Source organism: Myxocyprinus asiaticus, chromosome 38, assembly GCF_019703515.2.
Source record: "Myxocyprinus asiaticus isolate MX2 ecotype Aquarium Trade chromosome 38, UBuf_Myxa_2, whole genome shotgun sequence".
NCBI classification, from domain to species: Eukaryota; Metazoa; Chordata; class Actinopteri; order Cypriniformes; family Catostomidae; genus Myxocyprinus; species Myxocyprinus asiaticus.
Window position 1 is genome coordinate 18,525,710 of NC_059381.1, and position 26,713 is coordinate 18,552,422.

At 40.1% G+C, this 26,713-nt stretch overlaps 1 protein-coding gene across 2 annotated transcripts; it reads right to left on the minus strand.

The window, feature by feature from the left end:
• Window positions 1-309: 309 nt before the first annotated feature.
• Window positions 310-25,355, minus strand: usp28 (ubiquitin specific peptidase 28). 2 transcript variants are annotated; one of them, XM_051677817.1, is made up of 26 exons: window positions 25,158-25,355; window positions 24,026-24,100; window positions 23,565-23,673; window positions 21,109-21,196; window positions 20,824-20,986; window positions 19,149-19,235; window positions 17,690-17,827; window positions 17,448-17,518; window positions 17,011-17,087; window positions 16,782-16,930; window positions 16,536-16,663; window positions 16,352-16,447; window positions 14,767-14,925; window positions 14,409-14,623; window positions 13,834-13,904; window positions 13,473-13,701; window positions 12,521-12,838; window positions 12,307-12,443; window positions 4,036-4,245; window positions 3,815-3,910; window positions 3,116-3,294; window positions 2,720-2,798; window positions 2,543-2,622; window positions 2,329-2,452; window positions 1,121-1,316; window positions 310-1,018 (listed from the first exon to the last, which is right to left on the minus strand). In XM_051677817.1, the coding sequence occupies exons 1-26, from the start codon at window positions 25,203-25,205 to the stop codon at window positions 846-848; spliced, it is 3,495 nt and encodes a 1,164-aa protein (XP_051533777.1). In that variant the 5' UTR covers window positions 25,206-25,355; the 3' UTR covers window positions 310-845. The 2 variants fall into 2 exon arrangements, with proteins under 2 accessions (XP_051533777.1, XP_051533776.1); XM_051677816.1 differs by having other exon boundaries at window positions 4,036-4,248; window positions 25,158-25,354.
• Window positions 25,356-26,713: the final 1,358 nt, after the last annotated feature.

Here is a 26,713-nt window from a genome sequence, read left to right on the forward strand (position 1 = left end):
AAGTAAAAAAACCTGCTCACTTTTGCATCAACCTAAGAAAAGTAATATACTAAAATCAGTACCACTATCTAAGTAAAAATGTATTCCTGAGACGGAGATAAAGATGATTTAAAGCTACCAGCACTTCCTAATAACAGATATGCCTGTGCTCTCCTACACGAAAACTAAGTGTCGTCAATGGAGCTGTATTTGATGTACAGTATAAATGGTCATCCTGTAAGCTTTGTGATGAAAGAAACTATGAAGACAGAAAAAAGGTGGATGGGAAAAACTAAAGGAAGAAAGAGAGAACTCACAGTACAGGGCAACAAAGTGAGAAATCAAAATTTTATTGAAAGTCAAGAGAGGGGTAGAACAAAGGAGTGGAAAATCAGACAAACTTACTGTACAAAGATAGAATACATAGAGGATCTTCAGCTAAGTGTAGACTAAAATAAAGTGACTTCAGCAAATATCTATAAAATACTATTTTTATGCAACACTGTATTTCTTAGGTTGAAGTGAAGAGAACTGCAGGGTAAAAATGTACACTCTGCCTTCACTGCCCTCTTATCAAACCTGCAGTCTTATATCAGCTCTTTAGAAAATTTATTCAGTTTGATCTTTCCTGAGATCAAATGTCTACAAAGAGTGAGATCAGCCAATCAAATATCCCTTCAAGGAATTCAGAACACATACAGAACAGTGTGCCATGTCATGACAAAATCATTTTTGACAAAAGAAACACAAAACTCCATAGTCATTGTGCAGCAAAAAACAGGGTTTGAGAGCTCAGGCTGAAACAGACTAAATCACCTTGTGACAGTACTGTGATCTTTTTCAACCTTGTCTCACAGGATATTGCTTCACTTCACAATGACAATTGAGGTGCTATGAATGGACTCCATGACAGCAGCAAGGCGGCTACAAAGATCATGGGAGGATTTCCTCACTTTGGGCGGCTCCTTCAGCACCACCATTTCAGCAGAACAGTCCAGGACCCTAGGTAGGAATACACTGAGCTTTTCCTGCAGAGAATCTGATTAACCAAAAACAGACAATAAGACAACAATGTGACGTAGGACATAAAATCTCATTAGCATAGTTTACATACAAAAAGAGAAATAGAGTGAAAGCCCACCATCCATGTCCTGGCCCAGGTAGGAGCACCAGCAATTCCTAATCAGCTCGATGACATCCAAGTCCTCTTGACTGATGCTGTCTCTTACCATAAGATGCATGCAAGGGATAACACATTCGTTCATGATGGTCTCTCCCTCTGCTATGTCATTCACATCTTGACTTTTAAAGAGTGTGGCTGCCTTGTCATTAAGCTCCTGCAGGGTGCAATAAAACAACAGAACATACTGTATATACAATATATATATATATATATATATATATATATATATATATATATATATACAAATTTGCGTACATTTGTTTAGTGGCCTAGAAATAGTTCAGAATCTTAAATATTCCCTCTTTATTTTACATCACAACTTTGTGTTTGTCTAAATTCTACAACTTTTTTTTATTTCCCAGTTTAAATAAATAAATCCCACATTATCAATGTGGTTTAAAACTTTTGGTGTAAAGTGAATTAAAAATACATCTAAGGTGAAAGATTAATTTAAAAACTAGTAAATTATGCACATTTTTAAGTACATTAATTTAGTACATTAAAATTCTACTTTAAAGGAATATTCAGGGTTCAATACAGTTAAGTTAAGCCCAATCTACAGCATTTGTGTTAAAAAAATAAAAGAAAAATATTGATTACCACAAAAAATTATTTTGACATGCCCCTCTTTCTTTATTTAAAAAAAAAAATAAAAATCTGGGTTACAGTGAGGCACTTACAATGGAAGTAAATGGGGCCAATACGTAATCTTTAAAATACTAATTATTTCAAAAGTAAAGCCACAAGACAAACAATATGCGTGTTAACATGATAAAGGGTGATAAAATCGCCAACTTTGTTGCCATAATATGGTAATGTCAACAAACCCCTAAAACCATAAAATGACTGTAAAAATTATGATTTAAACAAAATTTCAGCTCAAATAATATGTACGTTTTAACAGAAGAATTAATGTAAGTGCTTCAACAAAATTATAAATCTTCACATTTCTGCTTTTAAACCTTCCAAAAATTGGCCCCATTCACTTCCATTTTAAGTGCTTTGATTTTTGCTTATTTTTAAGAAAAAGAGGGACAAGTCGAAATTATTTTTTGTGGTAATCAATAAAATGCCACAAATGCTGTCAATGGAGCTTAACTTGTATTGAACCCGAATATTCCTTTAAATCCAAAATCAGTAGGATTATCAAAGTGAACAATCCATACTTTTAGACATCTTCTCCTGTAAAGTGCAATAAGCGACTGGTCCACTCCTTTCTTTTCCCCTTTTCTGAGAAGGACTAAGTTGTCCTGGTGTGCATGTGCAAGATAATTCAGTGCTTCTCTTATTCTGCAAGGGAAAACATAAATGCTGTAGTCTCAAAGACTCCTGCACACAAACAATGCACAGACCCTTCCCGTATTCCACGACTCTACATACTTTCCATTCTGATACTGCTCAAGACCTGTCAACAGGTAGGCAAACACTGTCTTGAACATGCTGTAGTCATCATGCCATTGCTGGAAAGATAATTAAGAAAATATTGTTTAAAATTTAAATAAGAAAATATATTACAAATAAAGAACTGAAAAGAGTAGATAGTCTAAGAGATTTTACCAAATACTCATCCATGTCCATGTCTTCTGGTTTAATGAGACGAAGTTTAGTTCTGGCCTCTCTCATGATACTGATGGCCCTAAAAGGAGGTTTCAATGGCTTATCTTAGTCAAGTTATATAATCCTAAATCACTGCACTGACTAGACCTTCACTGTTTCATTAACATTGAGAAGTTCCATGTGTTAGGAACCTATAGATTGACTAATTGACAAATGACTGAAATTGACACTCACTTTTCAACCAAATCAGCAAAGATATCAGAACTAAGTCATGTCATATTATGACACATGCTAAGCATGTTACAATAACAAGTTTGTCACTCACAAAATGAAATGACCCATCAATCAAGAAACTGCCTTTTAAGGCAGAAAGATGTAGAGAAAGGTATTGTGTACCTATCATCAAAACTCAGGTTACGATCTGCAAACTGCTCCAATAATGTCCTCTCAATGATACGGTTAGGCGCCTGATTCTGGAAGAGGTAGACCAGTACATGCTGGAGTCGAGGGTCTTGCTGGGGTGTAGCTTCCTCCTGGGACAGCTCATGCAATCTGGAATATTCCTCATGGAACGCCTGATTGGGAGATCAAAGAAAGGGATGCAGTTAAGGGCACCATTTATTTCGATTTTCAAAGAAATAAATAGTAAAACAAATAAGGGTTTTTAAAATCAAGTGCTAAGTAATCAGTGTCAAAGTTGAAGTGTACAATTTCTGCACCACTATTACCACCAAATGGAATTGCAAAAATAATGTCAGGTTCCCCCTTCTGCCACTGCTCAGACATAAATTTTAGCCTGCCCCAAACTCATGTGACTGGTTGAGCCAGTGTTTTTATGTCGGGCTGGTCGGGATGCTCAAACAAACAGAGCAATGTTTTGATAGTGCCACAGTGTTTACATTTTTCAGGGAAATCAACCTACATATAGCTTACTTATAGTTGTCTCTGCATATTAGGCAGTGATAGGGGAAATTATCTTAACATCGAAATTTACTTTGCTTTTAATATTCTAGTGCAAAAGCAATAACATTCAGATCTATAAGAACTCTGTAGTGCCAAGTTGTTTGGTTTACTGATACATTTTAAGCTGAATACCTTAATGAGTCCTGCTTCTGGCCCATCTTTGTCAAAGGCTTGTCTTGCTTTGGCAATAGCAAGAATAACACCCTGCATGGCTGGGGTTAGCATCATCTGTTAATTAAAGATGACAAGATGAAAACTATGATCTGATGATTTATAATTTTCATTAATTGCTTTATAAAATAAGACTTTAGATACTTCAGTGTCACTTTCCTGTGTAATGTCATGGTTTTTACCTCCTCATTGTAGCCATCTGCATCAGTGCGCACCAGAATCTTGCCTACATTGGGTATCTCCACCTCAGATACCTCATTCTCAGGCTGCCTGCGTGTGACTGCGGCTGGGTTTTCCTCTGTGGATGAGGCCTCTGGCTGGGGCTGTGTGTCTGTTTCTGCCTCTGGTCCTCCCTCATCAGCTTTGTCTTCAGAGGCTGACTCCGCATCAGGCTGCTGAAATACAGAGAGAGGAAATGAGAGAAGAGGGTGCTGAATGACTGTCAATCATCTTATCAACTCGTCATTGTAAATCCTAAAGAAATAAGCCACAAAAGGCTGTGTGTTACAGTGATTTTACTACATATAGGGGTGTTCTTTGGCATGATGCAAAACTGAGAGCCTAAAAACTGTCATAACCTCCGTTCCCTGATGGAGGGAACAAGACATTGTGTCGATGTAGTGACACTAGGGGTTGCTCTTGAGAGCCCCGAACACCACAGATCTTTGAGAAAAGGCCAATGAGAATTGGCGAGTGGAATTTGCATGCCACTCCCCCGGACATACAGGTATAAATGGAGCTGGCTCGCAACCAATCATTCAGGTTTTGTGCTGAGGAGCCGAGACAGGGTCCCAGCCATTTCAGCGGGTAGTACAGCGTTGTGGCAGGGGGGACACAATGTCTCATTCCCTCCATCAGGGAATGGAGGTTACGACAGTAACCGAGACATTCCCCTTCTGTCACTCACTTGATGTTGTGTCGATGTAGTGACACTAGGGGTCCCTATACGAAACGCCACAACTAGCTGAACCATGTTATGTGGACTGCTGGTGCAGATGCAATCAAGCTGCTGCGTGCGTAGTAGCAGCTTGATTGCTACTGCAGGTAGCCTTCCCCAATGCCCCAAAAAACGTCGTATAGTTCCCCACATCCCTAGGGGGGGTTAGAGACGTATCTAGTATGGAAGCAGGCCACGCCAGCTGCCTTTTCTCTCAATGTTTTCTCTCCACAGAGTATTCAGTTATTCGGCCGGGGCCATTTTAACGTTCAATATATGCGCCGGGGAAGGTGTTCTTTTCCTATCCTATTCTTTCAGGGGAAAAGACCCCGCGGAGACCACATCCTGCCTAGAGGGGAGGCAACATGTGGTAAGCACGTCATGTGGGCTCAGAGCCGCACGTGGAAGAGGCACGGTGGTAGGTCCTGCCTGAAAGGGGAGGAGCTCTACAAACACAGTGACCGGGACAGAGAGGGCTCTGTCGAAGGGAGACGCAGGTCTGCTGACAGGGAGACCGTACTGCGGAAAATACATCATAGGGGGTTACCGGATTAACCGGCACCTGTGGAGCACCTACCTCAGTAAGGGCATATTAGCACACATACTGGTTCCGGCTGTGAATTCCTCTGCCGAATTCACGAGCCACAGGGCTAGGGAGGAAGGACATCCAAAGTTCACAGGTTTGTGAACTCGCATGGGAAAAGAAGCACACATCTTCGCCTCTTTGGAGGGGAAAGGCGCTATACGCAAGCAATACACCCGGCCAGCTGTCCGTATTACCGAACTTACCTGTTCGTATCTGACAGAACACGGGACGAAACCGGCTCAACCCGGAGATCGTAAAATCTCACAAAGGTATTGGGTGTCGCCCCGCCCACTGCCCTGCAGATGTCTGCTAGAGAGGTGCCATGTTCCAGTGCCCAAGAGGATGCCAGACTCCTTGTGGAGTGTGCTCGTATTCCCAAAGGGTGGGCGCGGCCTGGGCCTGGTATGCCATAGCGATGGCATCCACGATCCAGTAGGCAAGCCTCTGTTTGGAGACAGCGTTCCTTTTTCGCTGTTCACCAAAGCAGACAAAGAGCTGCTCAGAGCATCTAAAGCTCTGCGTGTGATCCAAGTAGATGCGCAAAGTATGCACCGGACACAGCAACAACAGGGCTGGGTCAGCCTCCTCCTGGGGCAGCGCTTGCAGGTTCACCACCTGATCCCTGAAGGGGGTTGTGGGAACCTTGGGCACATAGCCCGGCCGGAGTCTCAGGATTACGTGAGAGTCACCTGGACCGAACTCCAGGCAGGTATCGCTGACAGAGAAAGCTTGCAGGTCCCTGACCCTCTTGATGGAGTTGAGCGCAATCAGGAGGGCCATCTTCAAGGAGAGGGCTTTCAACTCGACTGACTCTAGCTGCTCAAAGGGGGCTGCGCAAAGGCCCAGGATGACCACGGAGACATCCCATGAGGGGAACAGGTGTGGCCTAGGAGGATTCAGCCTCCGGGCGCCTCTCAGGAACCTGATGATCAGGTCGTGCTTCCCTAAGGTGGAGGGGGATAGCCGTTCCTCCAGCCTCTCCTGCAGGAAGGAAAGCACTGACCCGACTGCACATCTCTGAGGGTCTTCAGCTCGGGAAGAACACCAATTCGCAAACCGATGCCACTTCAGGGTATAAAGCTGCCTCATGGAGGGAGCTCTGGCCTGAGTGATCGTGTCTACCACTGCTGGTGGTAGGCCACTTAGGTCTTCCGCGTCCCATCCAAGGGCCAGACGTGGAGGTTCCAGAGGTCTGGGCGTGGGTGCCAGATGGTGCCCAGTCCCTGAGAAAGAAGGTCCTTCCTCAGAAGAATTCGCCAGGGAGGGGTTGTCGCGAGGAGCGTGAGGTCTGAGAACCAAGACTGGGTGGGCCAATACGGGGCCACGAGGGTGACCTGCTCCTCGTCCTCCCTGACCTTGCACAGGGACTGTGCAAGTAGGCTCACTGGGGGGAACGCATACTTGCACAACCCCCGGGGCCAGCTGTGTGCCAGCCCGCCTGGACCAAGGGGGCCCCGTCGGAGAATACCAGAGCGGGCAGTGGGAGGTTTCTCGGGTCTACTTGTGCTTTGCCGAACCGACTCCAAATCAGCTGGACCACCTGGGGGTGAAGTCTCCACTCTCCCCTGAGCATCACCTGCCATGACAGCACGTCCGCTGAGGTGTTGAGGTTGCCCGGGATGTGAGTGGCCCACAGCGACCTCAGTCGCCGCTGACTCCATAGGAGGAGACGGCGGCGAGTTGCGACATGCAATGTGAGTGTAAGCTGCCTTGGCGATTTATATACACTACTGTCGCTGTGTTGTCCGTCCGGACCAACACATGCTTGCCCTAGATCAACGGCAAAAGCCTCCACAGGGCAAGCAATACTGCCAGCAACTCGAGGCAGTTGATGTGCCAACACAGTCACGGTCCTGTCCAGGAGCCAGCGGCTGCGTGCCCATTGCACACGGCACCCCAGCCTTGCTTGGAGGCGTCTGTCGTAATGACAATGTGCCTGGACACTTGCTGTAGGGGAACTCCTGCCCGTAGAAATGCAAGGTCTGTCCAAGGGCTGAACAAGTGGTGGCAGATCGGCGTGATGGCCACGCGATGTGTGCCGCAGCGCCATGTCCATCTCGGGACTCGAGTCCGAAGCCAGTGTTGAAGCGGTCTCATATGCATCAACCCTAGTGGCGTGACCGGCGCCGAGGATGCTATATGCCCCAGGAGCCTCTAAAAGTGTTTCAGTGGAACCGCTGTTCTCTGCTTGAACGACTTCAGGCAGTTCAGCACCGACCGCATGCGCTATCATCGAGACTGAGTCTAACTCCATGCTGAGAATAGAGATGCTCTGAACTGTGGAGAGCTTGCTCTTTTCCCAGTTGACCCGAAGGCCTAGCCGGCTGAGGTGCCTGAGCATGAGGTCCCTGTGTGCACATAGCAGCTCTCGAGAGTGAGCTAGAGTCAGCCAGTCATCTAGGTAGTTGAGTATGTGGACACCCACTTCCCTTAACGGGGCAAGAGCTGCCTCTGCGACTTTCGTGAAGACGCGAGAGGACAGGGACAGGCCGAAGGGGAGGACCTTGTACTGATATGCCTGGCTGTCAAAAGCAAACCGTACGAAGGGTCTGTGTCAAGGTAGAACCGAGACGTGAAATTAAGCATCCTTCAGGTCTACCGCTGCGAACCAATCTTGATGCCGGACACACGCCAAAATGTGCTTTGGGGTCTCCGATGCAGCGATCGAGCACTCGTCCCGCTCCGGAGCTCCGAAAGGGACACTATGTTGGCCCTGGGGCGAGCTGGTCACCTCTCGGAACTCGCCGGGGGCAAACGAGCGTGCTAGTGGAATGGGAGGTCTGCGGGGATTTATCCGGCGGAGCCGCGCCCATTGAAGCCCCCAAATCGCCTCCAGTGCCAGCTGGGCTGGCCTCGTACCTGGAGGTAAAAGGCAAGGCACGGGGGGCGGCTAGAGGGGCTTTCCCCCGGAAGAAGGAAAGCCGCAACCGCAATGTTGCCGTGGTCATATTCTCGCAATGAGAACATGAACCATCCACGAACACTGCCTCAGTGTGATCGCTGCCCAGACACGTGAGGCAGCGCCCATGGCCGTCGGAAGTGGCAACGGCATCCAGGAATCACACAAAGACCGAAAGGCATCTTTATAAAGACGCGTCTTTAAAAAGACATTCAACGTCAATGTGTGTGCTCTAATAGAGAAAATATACTCTTTAGCAGGAATATACACTCTTTTAGTGCTGTCGAAGCGCCCTGGGGTGAAATCTGCACTTGTCGTGCAGTAAGCTGCTGGAAATGCCCCGTATATCCAAAAGCATATGCTTCTTAAGAGGTGAATGGAACAGCAGTAGTATTCAGCTCGCTGATAGTACAACTGCTCGGCTCCAAAGAAAAAATCTGAACGAGTGTTTGCGAGCCAGCTCCTTTTATACCCGTATGTCCGGGGGAGTGGCATGCAAATTCCACTCGGCAATTCTCATTGGCCTTTTCTCAAAGATCTGAGGTGTTCGGCGCTCAAGCTCTCAAGAGCGACCCCTAGTGCCACTACATTGACACAACTTCGAGTGAGTGACAGAAGGGGAACCCCCTTAAAGGAATAGTTCACCCAAAAATTAAAATTCTCTCATCATTTACTCACCCTCATGCTAGATGTGTATGAATTACCTACTTCTGCTGAACACAAATTAAGATTTTTAGAAGAATTTCTCTGCTCTGTAGGTCCATACAATGCAACTGAATGGTGACCAGTACTTTAAAGGACCAAAAAGCATATAAAGGCAGAATTAAAGTAATCCATTTGACTCCAGTGGTTAAATGCATATCTTCAGAAGCGATATGATAGGTGTGGTTGAGAAACAGATCACTATTAAATTCCTTTTTACTATAAATTCTCCTCCTTGCCCAGTAGGTGGAGATATGCACGAAGAATGTGAATCACCAAAAACAAAAGAAGAATGTGAAAGTAAAAGTGGAGATTGATAGTAAAAAAAGGACTTAAATATTGATCTGTTTCTCATCCATACCTATCACCTTCTGAAGACATGGATTTAGCCACCGGAGGTGTATGGATTATTTTTATGCTGCCTTTATGTGCTTTTTGAACATTTAAAGTTCTGGCCACCATTCACATGCATTGTATGGACCTACAGAGCTGAAATATTTTTCTACAAATCTTCCTTTGTATTCAGCATGAGGGTTAATAAATGATGAGATAATTTTCATTTGAGTGAATTATCCCTTTAACTGTGGTAAAATTATTGTAATGCACATTCTCAAGCAGCTTCTTTAATCAGGCTTCCAACACCTTTTGACCAATGAATTTCCATTACTTTTCTATGAACTTTCCAGTTGTTCCTGATTACTGGATACAAAATAATTTAAAAATCATTTTATTGAAATTGCTGATTTGGATTTATTTAATATGTCAGGTACCAGTCTTTGGAATTATTAGATTTAAATGATTATACTTATTAATGTAATAATGTCTTCAGAGATACTGATGTTATCATAATGACTTGCAAGCATCACAAGCAGTCACAAAGATAAATTCCAAGCCAATTATTTTAGATAAGAGCAAAACTAGAAAAATATACTGTAAATACACTATATCAATTTCCATGACTTTTTAAGATTTTACTAATTTCTATGAATTTTCAGGCCTAGAAATCACAGTTTTAAAATTCCCTGATAATTCCAGATTTCCCATGACTGTGGGAACCCCATAAAACAGTGACAACAGCAATTAGATAAAGGACACCAGTGTTCAATATATCATTACATTTATTATTATTAATAAAAATATTCAGAATAAGCAATTATTTCACCAAGTTAAATGGTTCTTTAACCTAACTGAATACTGCTTACAGCTGCCATGCAACATGGCAACTTAAAAGTGCTGTAAGAGATTTCAGACGTTCTGGAACTTCCACAAGACTGAATCATTTAATTAGACACGCCCCCTCTTTCCAAAACCCTGCCCTCCAAAGATACGGTTGTACCGTTGAGACCGTCACTGAGCAGAAGAGCAGCAGTACATGGAATATTTTCTCCATACCATTCCATAAATAAATCACTAACAGCACCTGTAATATAAAATGTGTAGTCACAGGTGTGCATTTATCAGCATTTTACATCCAATCAGAACATAGAGTCGTAACTATCTGTTCTTTAAAATACATTCTAGCATGAGATGGCTTTTTGTATGCTTGTTGCTTATGGCTGTATGGGATACTGACCACTAGAGGTCGTCCCACTACCATTTATGACAAGGCACTGCAAAAATGTCATATTGTTAAAAATGTACCCAATGGAATGCAATTAAGGAGACATAAATGAGGACCACCAAAAAAATCTATGAGTCATTGAGAGGAAGAGCAGAGCTGTGAACTAAACCAGATGAATAAATCCTGTGCACTAATCACAGAAACAATGATTAAAACTCCATAAACTGAGTCAAGTAGTATCCAAGACTAGACACGAAGATCAGACAAGGCATAAACAATTGACTGTTGATTGAAGCATCAGGAGTATGTTTTCAAGAATCACTTATCGGCTTTGAAAAAATTATGCATACAGTGGTTCTTGATGATAAGATGTAGGAAACAGAGTTCATGCTCTATTTAAAGCCTGTGGCTCTTCTCTGCTGACACACAGTACTCAACAACCCTGCTTGAAGCCTGAACCATAACAGAATGTTGGACAGCTCTCAGCTGTCTGATGAACCTTATCCCCATATTTCATTCCAGATCTTATCCCCTTACAAAATACCAGACTTTTGGAACACGAGTGGCAAAACATTAAACATTAATCAAGTATAAACAAACATGTTTATAATCCTGTAATATATCTATTCATTTAAATTTAGAATGCTCTCTCCCACATTCCCACACCACTCTCGAACCATTCAAAAGTCCAATCATGAAAATGCTTCTGTTTTGCATTATTGTAATTAAATAGTTGTTGTTGTTTTTTTCATTACAAATTATATTATTTGGGTAAAAAGGTCAGAGTTTCTTCATATTTGGTGTATCCCACCATTGCTTTAATGACAACATGTACTAGAGTGGGCATGGACTCCACAAGTTTGTGTAAAATCTGATGATCCATGTTATCCCAGCATGATTTGAGAATGTTTAAGAATCTGGTGTGCTTCAATGAAGGCAAGAAAACATGGTGTTAACACAGTCAATGTCACATATTTGCTTATTTGATCAGTGGCCTTAAATAATTCAGAATCTTAAATATTTCTTAAATAATTCATTTTACATCATTAAATCCTAGAAATATGTTTATTTGCATACATGAATTGGATTTTGAATCCCATATTTTCAGTGTGAACTTTTGAACCCCACTGTATATAAAAACATATTTTGTATATCAACATTTTTGAAAAGAATGTATTAAAGGAATAGTTCACCCAAAATTGAAACCCTCATGCCATCCCAGATGTGTATGACTTTCTTTCTTCTGCAGAGCATAAACAAAGGTTTGTCAGCTCTGTTGGTCCATACAATGCAAGCGAATGGTGACCAAAACTTTGAAGCTCCAAAAAACACATAAATGCAGCATATAAGTAATCCATAAGACTCAATGGTTTAATCCATGCCTTCTTAAGCGATCTAATCGATTTTGGGTGAGAACAGACCAAAAGATAACTTTTGATGATCATGATTTCAAGCTCGATTACACTTCCTAGTGCTTGAGGCATGCGCAGAGCGATAGATGGCACTTATAAGTGTAATCAAGCATGAAATCACGATCGCCAAGGAGACTGCTAATGTCAAGATTTATAGTTAAAAAGGAGTTATATTTTGGTCTGTTCTCACCAATTGCATCACTTCAGAAGACATGGATTAAAAATCTTTGTTTGTTTTCTGCAGAAGAAAGTATTCTGCTTGTAACCCATACAGTGTACACTGTACATGATGACTACATTTGTGTATATGTGACCTATTTCTTGCAGGTCTCAAAATAACGTTTCCTTTCTCTCACCTGACTCTGCTCTGGCTTCTCCTCTTCTGGCAGGCCATGTACCAAACTTCTTGTGACATCCTCCTCATTTCCCTCTCTCACATTCACATTGGGTTCAGATGATATTGAATTGAGAGCTGCTGAACTGGCCACAGGCTCTGAGATGTAAGAGGACACTGAAATTATAGCTGAACAGATACATGGACAAAATCTCACCACTAGAAAAGGCCCTGACCTTCACATTCCTGTGTAGGTGCTGGTGTTGGATCTGAAGATGGTTCTTCAGTTACTTCATGTGTGTGTTCTTGGGCTGGTTCTTGTTTTGGTTTTTGCTCTGGATTCTGTGGTTGTTCTGGGACTGGTTCTTCCGTGTTGGTGGAATCGTTAGTTTGAAGTTCTTGCGGTTCTTCATGCTGGGCTTGGCAGAACTGCTCTTCCCATTCTCTCAGTTCCTGCTGGAACCAGCGGTTATCCTCCCGAACATAACGTCTCAGGATGGGCGGGAGAGAGTCCATTCCTTTCAGAACCTGCCCTGTTTCATCATCTGTGTCCTCTGCCATTCATAAGCAGGAAAATAGTGGGAAAAAGATGATTATTTAATTCATATTCAGTGGGGTTCAAAATTCTGAGCTGACTTGTGAAAATGCTTTTGTTTTGCATTTTCTAATATGATCCATTTTTTTTCCCATTATAAATTATCAGCATAACAATTTGAAAATTAAAAATGAAAACTACATCAATTTTAGACTTTCTTCCCAACTTTGCTTATTTTATTAGTAACCTTGAATCAGATTCTTAATTTCTTTCTCATTTTACATTATAACATTTATTTTTTTTATTTTTCAATATCCTAAAAACACTGCTTATTTCCAGGTTAAAATAAGAATGTGAATCCCAGATTTTCAGCTTGGACTCAGAACACATTAAACATTTAGAACTCTGTAAAAGCCATTACAGAGAGTGTATAAGGCTCACCGCTTAGCAGAGACACTCTCATGCCAAAAAAATAATCTAAGTATGCCAAGGAGTCTATTTACATTTAATTTCCCAAGTGGTTTTACAAATACATGAAAGAAATCTGAGTATCTCATCATGTCAATGCATGAAGTCATGAGTGTGATATGCTTAGCTCATTCAGCAAAATCTGAGTACAACCGTGTAATCTGAGAGATTCATGGGGAAAGTACCTGCTATGAGGTGTGTTAACTTGTCATTGATGTACATGAGGCAGTAGGCACTGGCGTTGGTCATGCCTCCATATGAGTCTCGGACCAGCTCTTCCCAAGTCGACTCAGTAACCAGTACATCGTTGTACTTCAGCCAGCGTTTATTAGCGTGATCATAGATGTAGGCCCAGTAATGACCAGCAGAGGCCTGTCCCTCATGGACAAGCACAGCATGTAGCCTGTAGGGCACCTGAACATACCAGAAAATGCATCAGATTTTCTTGGAATGAGTATGAAGGGTACATAGACGAATAATGCAAATATCTTGAAAGGTTACAGTCAATATAAAAGAACCAACAAGTGTTCAGGATATAGACTTTACCTGGCACAGACTGTTATCTGAGTACATTCCCTCCAGGGCCTGGCTGACCTTGTCAATGCTGGCTTTCAGTTCTGCACACAAGGAGAGAACACAGATCAATATGCTGTGCCCGAGGCAGGATCCTGATACAGTCACAAATGCATTAGGATAACTGCTTGTAAATAACTATGGCCTTCAGAAGAGAAACATTAAAATGCACATTATAACTCTGTTCCAAAACTTAGTGAGCTGCTTCACTGCCCACTACCTACAGTACATAGGCAGCTGCCTTCTAAGGCAGCATCCTAACCGTCATGGAACCTCATAAGTGACAGATTTGGAATGCTCTACAGTCCATCGGCAGCAACTCTGTGCAGCACATAAATAATTGCTCAGTACAGGAGATATACCATGCCTATGATGCCTTAAAATGTTGTCTCCACAGGTCGCTCACTAAGTTTTGGAACTGAGCATATATTTAAAAAGAATGTATTCAAGTTGTGGAAAAACATTCACTCCTATGCAGCAAATGTAGAGAGATCCTAACTAAGTGTGGTTTTTCAGAGAGAGAGAAACAACCAACATGAAGCATCTACCGTTTATAGTGTTCTCAACCTCTGCTCTCCAGCGCTGTATGCAGCCCCTGACGAAGTACAGCTCCTCCTCAGTCACACTGTGGGGGGCTGGTTGCAGTGGCAACTCCATAAGGGATCTGCACTGAGTAAAAGGCTTGTGTATGGGACTTCTCTGTGTAGTGGTCTGCAGGCAGCTAAAACCATTTGACGAGCCAGCATCATCTGGTTCTGTTTGACTACAGCAAGAAATTAAACATAGTTAGAGAGGGAGACAAACACGGAGGAGTAAACAAACAATGAGGACAAAAACTTCAATTTTATAGCTCTCTCTCACGCAGCTTAGGGAATCATGAAAAGCGTGTTTGTTGTTGGGCCTTGCCTGGTGTCACTTGAGCTGGGTTCTGTTTTTACGGTAGGGTTCGTAGGTATTGGGGTGACAGGTGATACACTCGTGGGCTTTGTGGTGGCAAACTCCAGTACATACTGCAACATGTCTGCCAAAGGGTATTTTGCTGGCCCCGAGCCATAGTTTTTATAGCTTTAGAATAGAAAAACAAGGAAGGAACAATATTCAAAGTGTGCTTGCAGTGTTAACCTGGATATAGTCGGTATATTAGTATTCATATAAGTATTAGTATATAAACATTTGTAAATTTTTATATGCTTGGATAGACAATGAAACATACAATATGAATGTATTGACAGCATCTTAAATGTACATTTTTTGTACATTAAATCCAGATGAGACCAATAAAAGTAATTTGCACGGCTAAAATTAATTATCATAAAATCTTGTGAAACACCATCAATGTTATGGTGTAACATAAACATGTGTTTCAGGGTGCGTCTTAATCAGCTCCCTAGTTCAGTAGTCAGGGCACTGATCAGTAAGTCAGCCATTTCTAGGCTTGTCTCAATCGGAAAATCGTTCCAGTGCACTAAAACATTTGCTCCCTAAAAATTCCCAGAATGCACTATAAAAACCAGGGAGCATTGTTGCTCACTATGTTCCCTTCACTGAAATGACGTCAGGGCTTCTGAAGTCTCTCAAGTTGTTAGAGGACGAACGTCTGTATCTTTGAGGTTACACAATGTTGCCTGTTATTGTATTATTTTGATTATGCTTAAAAAAAAGAAGAAAAAGTTAGAGGATGAATGCAAGCATAAATATACAATGTCAAAACCGTACTTCCTCTTTAAAAGGTAATGATCTTTCATCCATAATTTTCATGTAAGGCAAACAATCTTTTAAATATTAGAGTTATTAGAAAAATATTAAAAATACACTCCTTTGTATACTTCTTTCTTCATTTATCTTTCATAAAAACACTGTATGTTTCAATATCTACACTAAAAATGCACAATAGTGTCATTTATAGCCTACAGAAATGTTGCTGATTAATACCAGCTGCGTTTAAAATCGCGACCTCATAGTCATGTGGCAGGTAATTGAGTCAAGTGTACCAATGTTCAGTGGATAAACACCCTTGCCAGTGCCTGAATTCATGTTCACGATATACTGATTCATGACATAGGGAGCTCAGGAGCTGATTGAAACACACTGTGACTCATTTACTGATTTGTGTGTGTGCTGTCATTGTTCCGACCAGTTTCAGAGATCACACAGAGCAGCAGGAAACTATTAATGTAAATTTAGGTAAATGCATTAACTGTGTTTAATACATGTGATGGCATTTTTTATCTAATTTATTATAAATATAATAAAATCAACCTATTAATTCCATTTATTTAATATTCTATGAACCTCAAATGATTCATTAACATTGGTACATCTTTAAATTAGTTCATACGTGAATGAATTTACATTTTAGATGGTGTCAATATGTTGATCTTTTACACCAAAATGTATGTTTGCTAGAACCACACTTTACACACGAATACCTACATATACTATCTATGAATAGGATAACTTAATATAGCATGCATTTAGTTTTTGTTCATACCCCTCAAGTTTCTGCTGTAGAACAGTTAACTGGTCCTTGAGTCTCTTGACCTCTCCTCTTCTACCATGGGTCTGTTCAACATTTTTGTGAAGGTATCTGCACACAAAGAACAGTGAATAGCCATTTCGAAAGCTGTATAAACACAATAAGCACATTGAGGCCAATGACCAAGTAGACCTCTAACCTGTCCATATAGATCACTTGGGGGAACTCCAGTTTTTTGTGTATTTTTTCTGGTCGCCCTAAAGACTGATTAAACTCAAATCTGGACAGCTCAAAGGTCAATACTGGTGGTAGCTTGGAGAACCACCTCTGCAGACAATGAAAAATCACATACTCCACTTGAATTCATAAAAGCAACAGGTGTGTACTTCATATCATTATCTGATTAAATATGTAATGAGAGATGTTATCAATAAGAAAAACTAACCTCCTGACCGGAGGAAATTGTCTGATCTGAATGAAGGGACTCAATCTCTCCTTCAACCATAGCACCCTCCAAACATTCATCTAAGTTATTGAAGCCATTTACTTGGAGAGGGTATTGTCCAAATTGCTCAATGTTGGACACAATCTTTCCTGCACACAATTAAACAACTGTTAGCAATGGTTTTGACAAGCACAGAATAATCAAAACAGAACAAATGGCATTCCTTCACCTTCATGAAGTCTCTCGGCCACAAATGTTCCATAAAACAGCTGCACCATTGGGTTGTTTTGTTTATCATCTGGGTTACTGAAAATAACAGCTGACACGTAAAATTTTTTGGGACTAAAATTTGATTTAGCAAATACATTAGCAATCAAAGATACCATAGAGTAAATATTCATGATTACACAACAAATGCTACATGTATTAACATTTATTAATTCAATGATTAAACATGCTCAGCAAAAAGGATTTCTTTTAAGGCTATAATGTAAAATGTATGTATAAATGTATAATGTAAAAGCTCTATGACATAAATTCATAAAACACAACACAACACATTTTACTGAAAAACAATGGCATAATTATTATTGAATCTTTACAAAGATCACAGTTAAGATGATTATGATTACTGTATTAAAATAAAGCTATCATTTATAAACTTACGTTCCATTAGCAGCCAGTTGGAAAGCATCCTCTAGCCAATCAAGCAACTTGTGTGTGAATTCACTGACATCCTAGAATAACCAAATTTAAAATAAACATTTACAACATATTGCCTCTTTAGCAGAATCACTTTGGCAGCTTTCTAAACTGCTGTGAATGGAGAACATAGAAGATACCTTTATTTAGTGCACCATTTGCAAATATTTAGGACAGCTGTAAATCATATCAGTTAAATGATTTACCTGTTGTGCTTCACTGGTTCTAAATGCATCCCTGAGAAGCTTGACTGCTGCAGAGGGATCTACAAACCTACGGTTTGAACCCACCATAAGGGCAAACAGACATCGCAACTCCTGCATGAAGGCAATGTTTCTTTTCTCCTGCAATAGAAATCCAATCAACAAAGTGAAATTTATGAAGACTTGCTTGTAATGCTGAGGAATATACTTTAATGAATGTGTCTTAAAAAACAAAAGCGATTATACCTTTATTAAAGGTGCAAAATGTAACAATTTTCATGTAATATTTGCCTTTTTTTTGCCAATGTGTGAACGGCTTGTAACGCAACTTAAAAAATGAGCCCTTCCCGGACTTCCTAGGTTGCCTATTAAAGCCTGTAGACTGATTTTCATGCGAAGGGAGCAGGTCGGTTTTGCCAGGAAAATCCAAAGGATGTGACGTTTATGCACGCTCCCGAGAGCCTTGCCTCAGTGCTTCTCTTCCGCTATTCAACAGTGACAACAAACTGCAACACTAGGTAACGTTATCTTAGAGATGGAATCCAGCAAATGACCGACTCCCAGCACAACACCGACTCCTACACACTCAGAGTAAGCCAAAAAAAAAAAAAAAAACAACAAGAAAAAACATTTATCTACTGAATCCAGTCTGGCGAAGCAGGAACATGATCGTGGTCGAGCGGAAACTAGAGTGAACATCGGCAGGGCATTTGATTCCTGTAGGGACCTTCGTTCGGTTTTGGGGATCAAAACCAACCCTGAATTGACATTCTTCTTATTGGACAGGTAAGCTTACATAACTGCAAAGCATGTGAAATATAGTGCCATAAGGATTGATCTGTGTAATTTTAGCTAACTTGATCTTGCCTGCTAACGCTGACAAATTGAAAGCTACCTTGCTTCGTAACTTTCAAATAATTTCAACGCTATTCTCTTTATACTAAAAGTCAGGTATACAGGATAAATTTAAGCAAATATGCTGGTTTCTTGATCGTAATACAACATATGACATACAAAACATACAATAGTGCAACATAACAGTGCAGTGCAACAGTAAACTGTCTGGTATAGTTCGGTAGTATGTAGCTGTATGTGTGTATCAGTATGCTATGTTAGCTGATAAGTAGTTTTAGTTTATTCTCAAAGTTTGTAGTAAAACAGTCATAACTGTGTAATTTTAATTATGCTACCTCATCTGTCAGTATGATGCCGGTGGATCACGTTCAGTCTCTTTGTACATTACGTCACTGTTTTTGGCTGATGCTCGCGTCCCTATGGAGTGTGTGCACGAGTGCGAGCACGAGCAACAGGTAGCTGGCTGCAGTTCACTTAACGGCCACAGGTGTCATTAATAACAAGGGTTTCTGAATCTTACATACTGCACCTTTAAACTAGATTTCTTGTCTATATCATACTTCATTAAGACTAAATGACACTAGTGCTCATCTGGCAGATTACTCACTGAATGACTCTTGCATTTCTCCAGCACTCGCTCAGACAGGCAGTAGTTGAGCACCAGTCGACGGAAGACTGGCAGGTGGAACAGTGACTAAAAACAAAGAGGAAAAAGATTCTCTTACATGATTAATTGCAGTAAATGTATTTGTGTCATTAATTATGTAATGAACACATTGTTCCCCATTCTGATGGTTGATGTTAACATTAACTGAAGCTCCTGACCTGTATACAGTATTTACAGTATATAACATTTTAATATTCTGAACCACATCTCATGATATATACCATGTTTGTTTTTTTTGTTTTTTTGCACTTCTGGTTAGATACCTATTGTATTTCATAGACACTCACTCTTATGACAATAAAGTTTAATAATCTAATCTACTGAGATGTATTTTTGAATTATGATTATTAATGACATCTGATACCACTAACAAATCTGACACTTGCTTTTCTTTGTTCTACAAATATAAATAACAAGCATTTATGCATTGACTGTCAGAATAAAATATATAAAAGCATTTAAAATTCTACCCCTATGGACTATGCAAACATTTTTTTTACAAGTATACAGACTATCTGTATATTTCATAATAAAAAAAATAAAAGGGGTATTTATGTCCATGTAAGTTTTATCTTTTTAGATGACATCATCTTACATTTAGCCGCAAGGCACATTAAAGTAAACTGCATTAAATATTACCAAAGATGCTTTTGTTACTACTTATCTATAAGCTAAACTCATTTCAACATCAGGTTGTACAGTGGACTGGCTAGGTTATCATCAAAACAATGCTCTATTTAATTAGCTCAGACATCTATCAATATCAATGAAGGCTTAAATTTCACCACAGACATCTGAGAAGCCTCACTAAATTCAGGCTGGAATGGCCATAATAAAATTAGAGCACTGAGACGCTTCTGGATTCAGGAATAAAAAACAGAAGCTTCACCTGATCTTCTCTTTTCTCTAGTCATTAGCAACACCGCTAATATAATTTGCACAATATGCCCAGATTACATTCTAACAGGGTAGATGAGAACACTTTAAGCAGTCTATTCAGCAGTCCTTTGTTTTATTTCTATAGAATCTGTTCAGCTGCTATAATATTAATGAGCCTAACACGCTGCAATTAATTTTAACAACACAATTTATAAGCCTTGAGAAAATTGTTCCCAAAAATGAAGCTTATATACATGTACGAATAAGTGGAACATAATGAAGGGTCTTCTCTGCCTCACTACCTTATTTTACTGAAAATGCTGACATACAAGGCTACATTTACGATTACAGATCCACTTGAAATCAAAAGTAGCGTCTATATGCTAGTGTCCTCCTAAACATCGACAAAATTCACGTCAAGCAGATATACGCATTTTAAATTTACAGTCTTTTTCTTTCGGGCGATTGTACCAAAAATATTGATGACTCATGCTGCACTACACAGATTTTTGTCCAATCAAATGCTCTCAAGAATGAGAATGTCTCTCGCTCTGCAACCAAGAAGCAAGCAGCAAATCATGGATCATGACTTAACTAATAGTTTTGGCTATTTAAAATAAAATAAAAAACAATGTGCCCAGTCCAAACTTCCTGTTTCAATAGGAAATATGTCAACACAGGACAGAAAACTGCACTTGTCAATTGATTTAATGGGATATTTAAGCAGCCCTCTCACCTGAATGACAGCACTGAACCAACAGGTATTTCCCACATTCCGGATGCCCACCGGCCAGTCCTCTTGTCGAATCCAGTCAGTAGGGCTGCAGCTCTCTCCAGACCCCTCACACCTCTTCCTCTTCATGCGAGCTGCATTCTCTTCAGCACTAACATCGAGAACCCTAGAGAATGAACGGCAGTGGGCCATGAAGTCTAAACCAGTGTCTGATCATTTCTGCCAGTTAGAGTGTGTGTAAGTGTATTCCTTAATTTCCACCAAAGCACTGTCGCATTGGAAATTAACCTGTGGAGCTCTATCCTCTCTGCTTCGACCTGCTGTGACTCCTGTAGACTGAGCTCAATGGCGGTCTGCAGATCGTCTTTAGCAGGACCTGAGGACAAGTCAATTACCAGTTACATGAGGATGAATAAAACAACAACATATGCATAAAACATATATCTTAGATGGATAGGTCACCCAAAATGAAAATTCTGTCATCATCTAATTTTTATGGTCCATTGACAATTAAGGATGTCCAAGGTGTTAAAATGAGACAACTTTTAAAAATTTAGTTTAAAACACTTGTGACGTGTTCAATTTGGTTTCATAAATTTTTGAAAAACTTCATAGCATTTTCTACAAAAAAAATTAAAACTTTAAAATTGTCAGGTGGTGTGACCATCAAGTAAAAAGTATTATAATACTTTCATTGCACCTTGAATACATGAGATTATAAACAAATTTAATTTTTAATTTTCAAAAAGTTTTCAAACACATATTTCAAGGTAAAAAAATATTTTTTATAAATATTATTAATTTTTGAATCAAGAATATCAAGAAGTTTTTTTCAGGGTTCCACCACATGATTTTAACAAAATGTGCCTTTCCTTTAAAATGTCAAAATAAATATCAGATGTTTTTTAAACTTCATGCTCAGTCCTGAGGGTCAAAAGTTGTTTGCTCTGTTTTATGGTTTTCATGGTCAACATAAACAACAAAACGTCTACAATGTCGGTTTCACCCAATGACTTTGATTTGGTGGACAAAAGTGTTTTTAAATATGAATTATATTTTAGAACACATTTAAAAAAAATTTTTTTTTTTAATAACAATAAAAAATTATTCTGCACTAGTCATGCCAACATTTCTTTTTCCAGGAATTTTAGCTTTTAATGAGACTTTGACTTACTGTCTCTGGACTCCACATTACTTTTTTACTTTAAGCCCAAAATATCAATATAACTTTAAACTCAGAAACTGGAAATTTGTTCATCATAGAAGAGGTGTTTTCAAGTAAATGGTTTGTGTGAACTGCATTTTTTAATTGGTCTGGACAAAACTGAGCATCACTTCATTGACCTTAAGGACACATGGCCATAATATGTACGTTACCCTCTGTTATTGTATTTTATGATTAATTCTGTTAAAAGAATCCACGTTATGATCATGAAAAAGTTTTTTTCTAGATCGCTCGCCCACTGTAACAGACACGCATTTTTTCTACTCCAAAAACTGAACTAGTAAAGGAAGTTTGGGCTGTTTCTATGAAGGATGCTTAAACAGTGGTTTAAAAAAGTTGTTCTACACACAAAAGCTTTTTAATTAAAACCATGTACATGTTGTACACTCGTCATAGCAATATCTTATCTTCTGTTATCTTCTTTTTAAAGAAACTGTTGAACTGTTCTCTTGGCCATTTTGAAAGTGCGCCAAACTTTTGAAAATTGCATTACCTTCAGTGGCGTAAGTTTCATGCGAACACAAGTCATCGCTAAATTCCAACATACTTGTTTGCCAGTGTTTTCAGAAAACCAGTGTATTTTGCAGTGGAGAGAGAGCTTGCGCGCTCATAGTTGCCAGATTGCGTAACTAAAGTGTCTCCCTGGCAGAATATTTCCAAACTGTACAAGTGTCAAGATCTAATTGGGGGATTTCACCTTTAAAAAAAAAAAAAAAAAAAAAAAATATATATATATATATATATATATATATATATATATATATATATATTCAACATAATAAAGTATATGCCATTTTAGTACATTAACTGATGGAATAGACTGAATTTTTAAATTTTTCAAAAGCTAAAAATGTGACTAATTTGATGAAAAACCAATGATAAAATATAATTGGTAAAATTCATATTTTCAAATTGTACCCAGAAGGGTTGCACAGAAGGTTCCTTTATAATTAAGGGCATTAGCTGAGAGATAATTTCTATCATATGTAAGCTAAATGAACATTGTAACAGAAAGGTAACCATATGAATCGATATCAGAATCGGAATCAAATTGGGAAATCTGTATCAATACCCAGCCCTATTCATATGGTAACATCTAAATTAACCCAGAAATATTATTTTACATCAATAAATCAACCTAAATACATTAGGTTACACCAACAAATTTTAATTTTAAGGATTAGATGAAGTAGAAATAGCTTTGTAACAATTGCAGGTTACCACTTTATACAGTATAAAATCTCCTTTTGTGTTCCACAGATTAAATAAATTCATACAGGTTTGGAACAACATGAGGGTGAGAAAATTATAATAGAATTTTCATTTTTGGATAAACTATGCCTTTAAAAACATTTTTGACACACAGGTAAGAAATCTGATTTTAGAGAGAAAATGTAATGACATGAAGATCATTTTATATAGATAGTTTGCTTCTTCTGTCTTCCCCAAGGATGTAACCAAATGTTCAAGACTGGGCAGAACAAATATTAAAAATGTTAAAATGTAAGAATCAGCCCACCATTCTGTCTCTCATTGTTGACTTTAGTGGGCTCTTCGGGCATGTTCTCCTCCTCTGGGGCCTGAGTGGTCAGTAGCCCGATGGCATGGCTGATGTCACCTTGGCTTGCCTGAACAAAGACAAAGAGCATTCATGCAGCTAGTCATCACTACTGAAATATATAACAAAAGAATATGAGGTCACTCTTGTATGATGGATTTGGGCCAGTCCAAAAAGGAGTTAAATATGTTGTCAATAAAATGCTTTGCTTGAGTGTCCCTGACACACATGTTGTGTTTTTATGCCATATCTAGGTAACCCAACCCTCACTGCTGAATGTAAGCTAACCCTTCGCTCATGGTATGATTTACATATTTACAAACATTTGCCTGGCTTATGTTCTATTTATAGCCATGTCAGTCTTATTACATCTGTTTCTTATGTTATAAATACATGGATAAGTGCTGCTTTAGTGAACATACGTTCAGGGCGCTCTGGAGAACCTGTAGATCCTGAATGCCAGTGATCTCTTTGAGCTGGTTAAGCAGCATTTGGCTCTGAAAAAGATAAGCAAACATCCTGTTGGTAATTTTTATAGAGCAAAAAGAAGAAGAAAAAAAAAAAAAAAATTCCCCATCAGTATATTGAGAATACTACTGTTTGTGATAACAAGACCCACTTGAGCAATTAACCGCTCAATAACAAGATCCGCTACAGAAAAAAAGAGCAGGTGTGAACTGATGAGTTAGAAACAAGAATTTGATATGAGACACAATTTGCACTTGGATTTATCACCCACTATTCGTCATTTCTGACTCAGGTGTCATTCTTGCGTGGGCTGGAGTAAAGGAGCTGGTTAGATCAACATATTTTACAAAGAAAATGTCAATATTCTACATGTACAGAAGGCAAGGCCCAACACACATGAAACCCATATCTCCTTCTTCACTGTTTCAAATTTGACATTACATCTGTTTAACTACAGTGCGTCTGAAAATAGGCTCTAGCCGTTGGCATAGGTGGCATGTCAACATTTAAAAAGTCTGTGGCCCAAATGAGAGATGCAGGAGCCTGAGGAACTATATAAAGCAACTGTGACAGCAGGTGGGAATGTCGGCATGGACGTAGAGGCCGCCAGACACCCTATGCTGGGAGCAGGAGACATATATGGTGAGCTCGAGGCCTGTGAGCGCGCGTTTAAAGCTCTATTTTGGGCCCACGAGGCAAATAACGCCTCTGTTTATCATGGTGCTCACGAGAGCTTGAGTGACACAAGCATACAAAATTAAACAATAATTCTGAGATTTCATTCAGAGGACAAGAAATATGATATCACAAAATAAGCTATCACAAAGTTTAAAGAAAGTAAGTTAGCATAATTTAAAGATATATACACAGACTGCTACTTTTATAATATATTGTAGTATAAATATTACAGTTGAGTCAGAACACAACATCTGAAAATCCTGTTCATCAAAGCACATTTTAACACAACTCCCAACACTCAACAAGTCGGTGACAGCTGTCATACGGGTCTGTATCTCATAATACACGCCTTGTCAGAAATGGATTCGTGTTTAAAATGCACTTTCTTCAAAAACACACTTCGCTCACCGAGTTGGCAGACTTTTCCCCATGCTCAAAATCCTGTTCAACTCTCATGGCAGCGCTTTCCCCCTATTTTTCCAGATCCCTTCGCCCTGATTCCAGAGTGTGACCTATTCCTCCATGTGCCACACACACCCACACAAGCGCTGCGCGAGGACAAGCGCTCTCTCAAGCGCGCGCTGGGACCATCGCGTGCGCGCTTGGTAAACAGTCAATAAACGTCAAAAGGAAGACGCGTTCTCGGTGTCAGTGGCGGTTCTGGCTTACTTGGTCTTGGTGCCCTAGGCGAGATCCGACTTGGCGCCCCCCTTAACTTCCCATACCCTACCCCTACTTACAGATTGCTGCTTGTGCTATTACACATAATTCCTAATTTCAAATTTAACCCTCCCCTCCTAGTTTTCATTGATGCAAAATCATCAATGACTTTGTCAAATCTGCCCTGCAATCACATGGTTAATACTTATTTTCTCAAGACCACCGAGTCCATCCTGTGTCATGTTGTACCTATACTGTTGATTATGGTTATCTTATGTTTGTTCAGAATGTAAGAATGCATTATGAACATCTATAATCCTAACCATTTAGAGCCTTTTAGGCTGAATAGCCTGTCAGGAACGACTTGGGGCACCTTTCCCCCATCCCGATCTTGCGAGCTCTGTGTGGGGTGGCATGATTTGGGGCACCTCTCTCCCATCATGATCTTGTGAACTCGGGGCAGGGTGGCATGATTTGGGGCATCTTTCACCCATTGTGAGCCAGGGGCGGGGTGGCACAATTTGGGGCACCTTTCTCCCATTGCGATCCTGCAAGCTCGGGGCGGGGGCGGGGTGGCACGATTTGGGGCACCCCTCTCCCATCGCAATCTTGCAGCTCGGGGCAGGGTGGCATGATTTGGGGCACCTTTCACCCTTCGCGAGCCAGGGGCGTGATGGCACAATTCGGGGGACCTTTCTCCCATCGCGATCTTGCGAGCTCTGTGCAGGGGCGATCGATCAGGTACCCTGTTGTGCCACCCCACAGAGCGTTGCCGCCCTAGGTGCCTGCCTATATCGCCTATGCCAGGATCCGCTACTGCTCGGTGATCTTATTAACCCTGAACATGTTAATGATGACAGTTTCGTCCAGTATGATAAACTTAAAATATTACCAACGTTTTGTGCCCCCAACAACTAAAGTTGTAAAGTATGATTTTTCCCGCCAATGTCACCCTTCTGCCAAAACGCCAGGTACTATTGTTGCTACAACTGTAAATCCATAAATTAACATGGGATCTGCATCAGACAGTGAAAGAATTTTTAAAATTGTTTAGCTATCTCGTGATGATGGTTATAGCGTAGCAACTTTTGTAAGGGTACATAGATAAAGTTATAATTTTTCATCAAGAAATTATATGAAATGATACAAATAAAAAAGGTTTTTTGGTGCCACAAAATAAGTTTCTTTTTATCAATATTGTATAAGGTAAGCCTATATCGCATACCTGCTGGTATATTTTCTCAGTTGCATGCTACACTGTAAAAAAAAATATATATATTTTTGTACAATTACTGTAAAAAATC